We start from the raw sequence: 11,412 nt of genomic DNA on the forward strand, positions 1-11,412 counted from the left end.
TATTTTCTTTATCCAAATTCATGAGCCAATCAAATCTATAATCCATAAACCTAAAAGCCTAACTATATTCCAGTCACCTTCACTGATGAGGCAGGCCAGTAAGCTGTGTGGAACATGACAGGCCCTTCTTGAAGTTCTTGTGATGCCTCAGGCAAGTGACTTAACATCTCTAAACTCAGTTTACTCCTTGGTAACAATGGGAGTAATATCACTTATAGAGTTTTTGTAAGGATTAAAAACCTCAATTATAGTATCTGACAATGTAGGAGGTACTCAAGGAATGGAAACAAATAATTAAAATCATTACTGAAGCAAGACTACTGCACCTTTACTAAGCACCATTTGCCAAGTACTTTACATGGTCCTGACCTAGAGTTTGGTCTACTCAAAACTCAGAAGAATAGAGTAGGCTTTGCTGCAACTTAGTAACCCAATTAACAATTTCTTTTCTTTCGCAAATTCTGCCCTGCCTTCATCCTCTCCTTCTCCCTCTAGCCATCGTCTTCAGAAAATGAAGAACGATCCCTACCAGCAGGTGGAGGCATAGAGCAGTAATCCAAAATTCCTACTCAAAATTATAAAGAGGAGATGCTTCTGATGTCAACCACAAAATCAGTGGCACATGTCACTTAGGAAGGTACCTGCCAGCAGCCAAAATGAAGCCCTGCAAGCTGAGAAGGCTCACCTGCAAATGCAGTTTTGTTCCTTTATTCATATGCTGATCACACTCACACCTGAATGTAAATATGCAGAAGTATCATTTATTTGTGAATAACCTTTTGAAAGGCATATTTGGCAACAATATAAAAATCAACAAAGTCTAGTTCACTTTTAGGTAAGAAGACACCATTTAAACGTGGAAGAGAATAAACATTCAATTTTCTCTCAATTCAAATTAATCATAAAAATGAGCAATTTGTAGCCAGAATAAAAAAGTTTTGATTTGTTTTTAAATGAGAAGATTAAAAATTAGGGGGCCAGCCAGGTGGTGTAGTGGTTAAGTTCGCATGCTCCACTTCGGCAGCCCGGGGTTCGCAGGTTTGGATCCCAGGCACAGATCTATGCAGTGCTTATCAAGCCATGCTGCGGCAGGCATCCCACATATAAAGTAGAGGAAGATAGGCATGGATGTTAGCCCAGGGCCAATCTTCCTCAGCAAAAAGAGGAGGACTGGCAACAGATGTTAGCTCAGGGCTAATCTTGCTCACTAAAAAAAAAAAAAAAAAAAAAAATTAATTGTTCAAGTTTTCTGGAGGGGCCAAAGGGAACGTCAGACTGTCCAGATGTGAAAAGATCTTCAGTCAAGAGATTTCTCACAAAATTAGAAATAGATTTTACATAAACACAAATGTGATACACACACTGTCTTTAGCACAGAAAGAATATTAAATTCCTTAAGAGGATCCGCATGCAGTGAGGGGTTCCTTTTTCACCTAAATTTCCTAGGTGTCTTTAGTCTAACTAAATGACTATTAATGATCCTAGACAAAACTCTGAATTAAACTAAGCTTTGTCCACTTCTCCCTTTTTCAGCTCTTTTCCCAAACTTGTCTCTATATCCATCCCCAGAAAAGAGGTCAATTCTCTAAAACTGCTCTGATCCTTGAAAGAGAGAAAGAGAAAAAGAGAGACAAAGAGAAACGGTAAGTGAATTGAAATTTACACTAAAGTATTAACAGAAGTCTTATCAAATTGCCTGAAAGAGAACGGATGGTACCTCTCCCTCTCTCCACCCAAAGTGAGCTCCCTAATCTTCCTAACTCATGTAAAAGGCTTAATACTTTACCTCTTACAGGACATTTGTGTTTAAAAAAGAATTTTTGAGTAGACAGTATGTACAACTGATAGAACTCTAGGCATAGCAGCAAAATCTGGGTATAGGTCTAAAACCTCTCAAATCACATCCATAGACTAAACATGTTCCTGATGACAACTTATAAACTAGTAATTTGAACACCCTACTCCTCAATCAGAACTACACTCCAAATACACTATAAATGTACATTAGTATTACGTTTGAGCATATATTTGAAGTATACTATAAATATATATTAGTTCAGAAGTAAAAACGAAAACACGGTAGTAATAAATTTAAATCAAAGTATGAAGCATTTCTGAAAACAGAAAAATGAAACCAAGGTCCCAACAAAGCAAGCGTTTTGGGAGTGGGCAAGGAGGAAGGTCTCAGGAACAGAAGCACTCCCCTGAGGGTATCCCACCAGCATTCACACTATCCCCTGTACTGGCCTCTGTAGGTAGATTTTGGTACCAGTAATTTGGAATAATGCACATTTACAAACCGATATTAGATATATAAGAGCCCTTATAAATGAGCACAGGATATGCAAATGAAATTTTACAAAAGAGGAAATGCAAATGCACAAAAAATACTTCAGAAAGTGTACACTCTTGCTTACTACAAGTTATCACAGTGCATCTACTAAAGTAGTAAAATGTTTATAAACTAATGTTTATTAATCATATATTTGTTATAATCTAATAATATACGATTGGAGATGAAAGAGATATGATCATTTATCTTAGTACTGTAAAAGAACAGAGCCTTCTGAGAAAGCCAAAAAATATTCTTACCTCTTGACCCAAACTAGTGATTCCATTCTAAAGACTTTATCAAACATGCATGAAGGTATTAAGTGAAGTTTTGTGTACAACAGCAAAAACCTGAATGTAACACTAATGTTCAACATTCGGAGAATGTTGTTACTGCTAGAGCAACATGACATCACTATGAATGATCATTAAGCAAGACCATATACATCTTCTCTGACAATACAGTAGCCACTAGCCATATGTAGCTATTTAAATAAAATTGAATTTAAAATTCAGTTCCTGGGCCGGCCCCATGGCTTAGCGGTCAAGGGCGCGCACACTCCGCTACCGGCGGCCCTGGTTCGGATCCCGGGCGCGCACCGACGCACTGCTTCTCTGGCCATGCTGAGGTCGCGTCCCACATGCAGCAGCTGGAAGGATGTGCAACTATGATGTGCAGCTATCTACTGGGGCTTTGGGGGATAAACAAATAAATAAATAAAATTAAGAGACGCTTTGAGCCTCCTTGGAAAAAACTCTTAAAAAAAAAAAAATAAATAAAATAAAATTTCAGTTCCTCAGTCAAACTAGCCACATTTCAAGTGCTCATCTAGCTATATACAGCTAGTGGCTATTATACTGGATACCGCAGAGAACATTTCCATCACCACAAAAAGTTCTGTTGGATAGTGCTGGTCTATATAGCTACCTGAGCCATCCTCTCTCCTCCTCTTCCTACATGCACCCATTTATCTAGAAACATCTGCTTAACCTTCAGGCCTTGGCCTAAGCCTCAACTACTATGGGAGGCTTCCCCTGATCTACCCAGGAAATTTAGGTATACTTTCCTGTAGTCTCATTACACCTTAATAATTCCAATACAAAAATTCATCACATATAATCATACCATTTTCCCCACCACTAACTTTCATCTGAGGTGCTTTCAACTCTTCTGGTACATATAGAACCTTGACAACTTATCATATACCAAGAACACTGCTAAAGACAAGAGAGATGTACACTATGACTACTGGTGAAAAATGTTTATGTATAAGGAGAGTAATGCATAGGAAAAAAAACTTGGTTATGTTGGCAGGCTCACAAGTGTTTTTTTAATTACTAATTCTTTACATTTTCTCAGCACCTAACACAAGGAGCCTCAGTCACAGAAAGTGCTCAGTAAATATTTGTGGAATAGTTTCTGTATTAAAAAAAAAAAAAAAAAAGACACCAAAAGTGAACCCTAATATAAACTATGGACTCTGGGTGATAATGATGTGTCAAAGTAGGTTCAAAAGTTGTAACAAATGTACGACTCTGGTGGGGGAATGTTGATAATGGGGGAGCCTATGCGCGTATGGGGTCAGGAGGTATATGGGAAATCTCTGTACCTTCCACTCAGTTGTGCTGTGAACTTACAACTGCTCTTAAAAAAAATAAGGTCTATTAAAAAAAAAAAGATACAGGTGCTAAATTAGAAATCAAATTTAGCTTATTATGATATTAAAAACATATGTACATATGTTTACATGTTAGATCCCAAAATTTTGTTCAGTATTAATACATATCATAGATTCATGATAAATTTTAAAAATTAACCTCAAATTTCCAACCCAAATAAGATGTTTCCAGTGCATAGAAAATCTGATTGAAATAATCCCAAGTGCAGTGCCTTACCATGCCATCAGTGCACTAACTCATCTTTCACACTTACTGTGAACAAGCCAGTTTCTGCTCTCACAATATTTTTTTCCAAATAAGAACTTCATTCTCCAAGACAAATCTTGAAACTCAGCTATCAACAATGGATATCCCAAAATGGCAAAAACAAGTTTCTTTTATTATCCTTATTTTTCAAATAATTCAAAAAACTGGTATTAACCATTTAAGAAAGTAGTACATGACCTGGTTTAAAACAAAAAGTTAACGCCTCATTTACTTGGCATCCTTGGGAGAGTTGGTTCCACATAAATGAATTTTCCAGATAACTCACGCTTGTCCATTTAAGCACCAACATAAACTGCTTGCATGGAGATCTTTTTTTTTAAAAAAAGTACAAATCTTTCAACTTTTAAAAACAGATTCTGTTAAACATTATTTTGACTAATAATTATTGTGTCGTACAACACTCAAGCCCCTAAACTATACGTCCCTCTGGCGCCTTTTTGAAGGTTGTTGGCTTGAAGAGTTCGTCTTCTGATCCCTGGCTTTCAGTGCGTCACTGTCAACTTTTGCTGCCATCAGCGTGAACCTAACTTTAGCAGTCTCCCATCCCCCCTCCAAATTTGCTGCTACTTAGAAGACAAGTTTATCAGAATTTTGCCTAAAACACACAGGCTTTGAGAGGATCTCCAAATCTATTTTGATTGCTCAGAGTCTTCTGCTTATTTCCCGAATCTGTTAAAGTCTGCAGTTACAAGTTCCAAACCAAGTTTTGGATAAATGAGTTACTGCTATACCTTGATGAAAGTCCTGATAGTCTTCATATTTAAAATTGATGCTCAGTCAGAGATAACTTCATTATTCACTCATTCAACAAACATTTATTAAGTACCTACTATGAGCTGGGCTCCAAAATTATGGTGAAAATAAAGAACTGAAGATTGCTAGTTTTGAACATATTTTACAATAGAAAAACACTAACAAAAATAACTTCTAAACTGTGCCTAAAAAAAAAGAAAAACTTTTTGTCTTTAAAGTCGTTTAACTGAAACTACAAAACTTTTTATAATTTCTGTAGCTTTAGAGTTAGGAGCTAAAGATCCAAGGGTAAAGAAAGCTTTTGATTTAACCAAATATTTATTTTATAGAGCTCTAAATAAGATTCCAAGATTTTCTACCTCTTTTTCTTCTATCACAAATTCCCAACTAGTCCTAAAGAAATCACTGTCAACATACGCTTTAGTATTAAATGATACCCATTTCAGCACTGTGCTAAGTTTGCCATCATTTTAATCATGTCAATGTTGAGCAACGTTGATCTTAAAAAGTGTTAATTCAGGAAAATTTATGTCCAAATTTTCAGAAGTTCCTATATACCTGACTTTGGGGTATGGAAGTTTTTTGAAAGTTTTAAGAGTCAGTAAAATACAGTATGACTCTACAATATTTGCTTTATCTGCCACAATCATATTTTTTAAATTCCATTACCCATTTACACCTAAGGCTAGAAAATGAGTCAAAAAGGAATGGGGCTTAAAATTGGCCTCTGTGGATTAATTAAGATATCAGGTAAAACCCCCGGCATCAGCCTTACTCGTTTTAATTCCCCTGGAATCTCCCTTCTCATTCATTTTCTCCTCAGGGAGCACAAGAAACTTCATTTGTATTTTATAATGTTATAAATGATTAGTGATTGCCTTTATTATTTAGACTGAACCTGGAAATGGGTATAAGTCATGTGCCTGCTGATCTAAGAAAGTAAAATAATATTTAGAAGTGAAAAAAGTTACTACCATTAAAAATCTTTTTCAGCGGTGCTTTTCTCTTCAACACTAATTCTGGAAACTGAAAACACTTTAAGCAGTACTAAAAAGGCTAACCTAACTTCCAAAATAACATGGACCTAACTTTCAAAATAACAATGCAGTATTATTTAAAATGTTACTTAACGTTATAGTAATTTTTACAAGTTGGTTCTGCCCTCATTAGCATACCACCCTGTCCCAAATACAGGCTCTTGTTTTAAACAATTTAGGTAAAGAAGCAAATGACAAATATTTACTGGACACACATATTAATAAGCAAAATCTCTACCAGGTGCTATCTACACTACCTATAAGAAAAAAAAAAAGAAAATACAGACTTGGCTCAAGGTATTTACAATATAATTGGAGGAAAAAAAATATACTCCCATCAAAGATACTAATATTAACCAATAGGGAAAATAAATATATTTGAATCAAAGCGATCACGAACATGTAACATTCTGGCAGCAGAAATGGAAGGCACTCAGTTTAAACGTAAACAAAATTCTTCTTGCCTATTTTAAATCTGGCCTTCAAAATCAACCAGAACTAGGGAGTTGGGCCAACAGCATCACCATAGAAAAAAACAAAATTCTCAGGAGCAACTGGTATTGGACCATTCGAAACAAAGTCTTCCTGTGAGTACTCATCAGTAGCTTCTCTCCTAAAATCTTCTTACCAAATTAAAAACAAAACTGATTCCTGGCTATCAACTTTTTGGAAACCGAAGCTTCAGGGAAGCACTCTCGATACCTGTTTCTCTGATATCACTTAGGGTCCAAGCACAGAATCGAAGGAGTCGGGGAGAGCAGCAATAGGGAGCCGGCCTATTGTTCGGAGAAGCGCAGGACCATCCGAGCACTGCGGGGCGCGCGGGAGCCGGGGGAGGCGAGGCGCGAACCCGGCACAGGTGGGGCGCAGGGAAAGGGGGGGACAGGTGTGCCCAGGGCCACAACTAAGGGAGAGAGGCCCAACTTCCAGACCGAGACGTCGAGAAAGGGAGGAAACAAAGTCATTCCTGAGGCTTAAGCTGAGCACGGAGGGGGCGGGCCTGGGGATTGTCTGAAGGGCTCCCAGAGCCTGCCCGGTGGGGGTCGGAGGAGGCCGGGGGACTGAGGGTGTACAGCCCCGAGGATAAAAGAAAAGACTCTGGAATCGGGGCGCCAGCCTAGAAATGCCCAAACAATGGGCAATGCTGGGGCTGGGGTGAACGGCGAGGACGGGGTGTCGCGGAGGTGAGCCGGGTGGCAAGAGGGAAACAAAAGAGAGAAGCCCCCAAGTGCGGGCCCCTGGCGGCGGCGGCGATTACCTGAGAGAGCTGCCGGGGATTGGGGCAGCCGAAGAGCGCGGAGCTGGAGCTGAAGCTGATGGCTCCTCGGCGGCTGAGGACGTGCTGGGGGACCGGCCTGTCCAGGGGCAGCACCGGCAGCTGGTAGCATACTTCCATTGAACACGCCCGCCCTGCCCCCGCGCGGCGCCCGCCCTGCCGCGGCCGCCGGCCCCTGCGCTGGGAAGGGGCCGCGGCTCGGGGGCGCCGGGCCGAGGCGGGGGCAGGGCGGGCGGGCGCCGACCCCGGGCCGGGAAGCCGCGCTCACGCTTCCCCTACCCCAACCCTCCGCCCGGGCCGCCGGCGGGAAGGCGCTGCGGCGGCCGCGGCGACAGTTACGAGAACCGGCGCGCGCCCGGCTCCGGGGTGAAAGGGGGGCGGCACAGGCAAAGTCGAGGGGGAGCCCCGCCGCCCCAGGGCTCTTCGGCCGGGAGGAGCGGGTCAGCAGAGCAGGAGAGGAGCAAGGACACAGCCAAGCGGTGCAAGTAAGACGGCTGGAGCCAGCGGCGAGACTCACGGCGCGCGGGGCTCGGGACCAGCCACCAGCTCGGGCCGCCGCCGCCTTGCTGCCCCTCCCCTCCCCCGGAGCCTGACTTCACTCCGCCGCCGGCGCGAGCCCGGCGTAATTCACACTTTGCAGCCGCGGACCGTGCGCCAACCACGGCCGCCGCCACCGTGACGTCACGACGCCGCGCCGCAGGCCCCGCGCCGCCGCAGCGCCCCGGGAGACGCGCTGGCGACGGAGGGGTGGGCCGCCGTCTCCTGAGCCGCACACTGGAGGAGTTCTGTTACCGTCCCCTCCCGCCACACACCGCTCTCCTCCCCACCCACCTCACGTCGCAGGCCCCTCAGCTCTCTCCCCCATCTGCCCCAACCCAGGGCGCGTGCGCACGAGGCCCCACCGTTTGGGGACATTCCTCTTATCGCTCAATTCGAGCGCGCTGAGGGTGTGGGATGGGCTCAGTCTGCGCGAGAGGCGCGATTTCGGCCTTGCGACCCCAGAAACCCAAAGCGCGCGGCGCGCTCGCGGCGCTCAGCCCTGACCGCGGGGTCACCGCCGGGTCTCCCTCCTTGAATTCCCGTTCTTGGGCTTCGCTCGGGACCGCTGTGGCAGTGACGTCAGCGGGCCGCGCGGGCACCGTCCTCCCCGCTACGTCACTGCCAGTCCCTTGGCGGGGCCGGGCTCCGGCGCTCCTCGGGCAGGTGCGAGCCCCGGGGCTGTCCCGGGCCGGGAGGGGAAGAGGGGAGCCGAGAATGCGGGAGTGAGGAGGGGGTGCAGGAGGTGGAGGGAAAACACCGAGCCTGAGAAAGAAGAAGTGAGAGTATGTCCTGGAAAAAATTAGACAGAACGGATGATAATGAAAAGACAAAGGAAACAAGGAGACCGCGTGCCCTTTTACCAAAAGTTTTTTTGTTTGTTGGCTTTGATTTTCAGAAAGCAGGAGAAAGTAAAGAGCTCTTGACCTGGTTTGTAAGCTGGATCTGTAATATGCAGGTTCATTTTGTCACATTATCCTCAAAACTGTCAAAGCTTTTCAGCTGCAACCCTTTGTTTCAAATGCATTCCTGCCTCTGGGACGTCAGCCTGAACAAACCTCCCCTACTGGCAAAATTGTTGATTTGGCTCTGCTCTCAGGGCACCCACCCTTTCACTCATTTTCTATGACTAGCCACTGGCAAGGTGGCAGGTCTTTGAAAGTTCTGCATAGCCATACTGATGAGATCAGGTATCAAATGTTCCCGATCCCATAAATCAAGGAAAGTCTGCAAGACCTTTTATCATCTTTCCATGGCGTCTGTGTCTTTTATATCACTTAAAACTTTCTACCTCCTCTGCGGGTGTTTTTCTACTTGTCTGCTCTCGACTATTAAAAGAAACGTGACTTCCACTGTGGTTTCATGGATTTTGTCTTCACTAAGTGGTAAGCTCCCCTTTAGTGCAACAACTGACCCAACTCATCTTTGAAACCCTAATTACTCCCACAACATCTAGTAGATGTGTTGAGCATCTAGTAGATGTATTGAGCGTCTACTGTATGCATGAGATAAAGCTGAGCACTTTCTCCTATTTACCTGTGACAAAAACCCTACGAGGTAATAGTATCTAAATTGAAACTAGACTCAGGGAAACATAACTTGCCCTAGATCTTACACAGATAAGTGGCAAAACTAACTTCAAATAATGTTTGAATTCTTTGTACGTCTAACCACCCAGCCAGTATATGCCAAATAACTGTATCACATTTAATAACATCTAAGAGTCTCAGTTCACTTAAATCATGGAATAAGACTCAAGGCACTAACTCAACAATACATCTCCCTTCAGCAAAGAGGGAGCTAATATTTACTATGCATCGTCTGTGAGCTATGGAAGGTGGTCTACATACATAGTTTAACCCTGCACGGTACCCATGTAAGTAAAAATACGATCCCAGTTCTACAGATGAGGAATCAGTTTCCAAGACCAAAAGTCATTTGTGCCACCCAACTCAGAGACATGCATTTCCACCACACCACGTGGTATCTCAACACCAGAACTTCAACAGTTTTCAGTGTTCCTTACTAGATTGGGGAGTGTATTAGTTAGGGTTCTCCAGAAAAACAGAACCAATAGGATAGAGAGAGAGAGGGAGAGAGAGAGAAAGAGATTTGCTGCACGTGTGCCTCGTCCAGAATGCAAAGAAGCTGGAGGAGCTTCGGACCCTGCTGCTGCCGCTTACAGAGGAGGTGAGTCAGCACATCATGTGCAAAATCGCAGTGATGCCTGGGACTTTGCATGGACCTTCCAAGTGTAATGGCTGGTGCTTCACGTCCACTTCTTAAATCTTTTGCAAATTTCTATTGTGGCCGACCAAAACCAAAACCATAAAAGGAGGAGAATTCTGGGAAATGTAGTTCCAGGTTAGCTAAGTTAGTACAAAACCACCCCAGTCCAACTCTTGTCAACTTGACATCCATACAGACTTTTTTTAATTGTATTTAATTTTCAAATAAAGACCATAGCAAAATCATGCTTCTGCCCCTATGATGCAACTCTCTCTCATACAACCCAAAACAGCTCCCTCCCTCCCCAAAAGAGTCTTTGAGTGATGTTCATTGCTCTTCCTGATGAGTCACAGTATACCTTCGCTATCCTGTAACTTACATACTAAAATATAAGGTTACCTGCTATTAACACATCTGAGAGGAATGGGAGAGGGGAAAAAGAAAATAATTGGTTAATATATACACAAATGTATTCATATCAAAATGAGGGAAAAACGCTCATAACTATTACAATCCTTGTATCCGCAACTGGCAATATGATCATAATTACTGTTTATAACTACCTTCTCTTCCCTTACCTATTTCGTATCCCCTTTGCCTTCAGCAAGCGTTTCAGCTGATAATGGTTCCTTGCTTTGTGGGGCCACCCAAACTTTCATTCCTGAAGGATCTGGGCCATTAGAGGTTCTACTTCTATTGAGTTGTTGTAGTTTTCTGTTAACTCATATCACAGAGCATGGGAGTACTAAGTACTAAGAGGCACCCCCAAAGAATCTCCTGCATTTCAGACATTTTCCTCCCTTCTTCCATTGTGGAGTAACAACTCAAAATCTGCTTAACAGTCAGGATCAATCACTCCAGGTAGTAGAGTAACCCCCTTCTTTGCATGTTGGTTAAGTAGCATGAGGACCCCAAAATGGCCAAGTGGCAATCTCAACTTCTGGTTTAGTTGGACTCTTGCTGTGTACCCTGGTGGAAGCACTCTTCTTTGGGAACTAAGACTTCTGGACCAGGAGATCCCAAAGTTGCAGGATTGGGAAGCAAAATTTTGCATGTGATTCACTAGACGTAAAAGTGAGAGGATCCACTCCCAGCCCCATGCCTTGATTCCTGGACCACGGATATATATTTAGATTTAGAACATATGCCAAAAACTGGAGAATATTATCCTAGCCACACAAGGTGTTGCCGCCCAGATGGAGCGACTACTGAGTTTTCAAAAGGCCATTCCAATGCTGCACATGGATAAACCTTGAAAATATGCTAAGTGAAAGAAGCTAGATACAAAAGGCTATATATTGT

The 11,412-nt window shown here is 43.1% G+C and overlaps 1 protein-coding gene across 5 annotated transcripts in view; it reads right to left on the reverse strand.

Moving 5' to 3' along the window:
* Nucleotides 1-8,395, reverse strand: part of PDE7A (phosphodiesterase 7A) — a 122,422-nt gene extending 114,027 nt beyond the window's left edge. The window contains exon 1 of one of the 5 annotated variants that reach the window (XM_058528791.1): nt 8,176-8,395. In XM_058528791.1, the coding sequence (XP_058384774.1) occupies nt 8,176-8,259 (84 nt within the window). In that variant the 5' untranslated portion in view covers nt 8,260-8,395. Of the gene's footprint in view, nt 1-7,326; nt 8,009-8,175 lie in introns of those variants that run through there. The other 4 variants (XM_058528792.1, XM_058528787.1, XM_058528790.1 and 1 more) reach the window with 4 other exon arrangements.
* Between the last annotated feature and the right edge of the window lie 3,017 nt (nt 8,396-11,412).

This window comes from Diceros bicornis, chromosome 33 (genome assembly GCF_020826845.1).
Source record: "Diceros bicornis minor isolate mBicDic1 chromosome 33, mDicBic1.mat.cur, whole genome shotgun sequence".
NCBI classification, from domain to species: domain Eukaryota; kingdom Metazoa; phylum Chordata; class Mammalia; order Perissodactyla; family Rhinocerotidae; genus Diceros; species Diceros bicornis.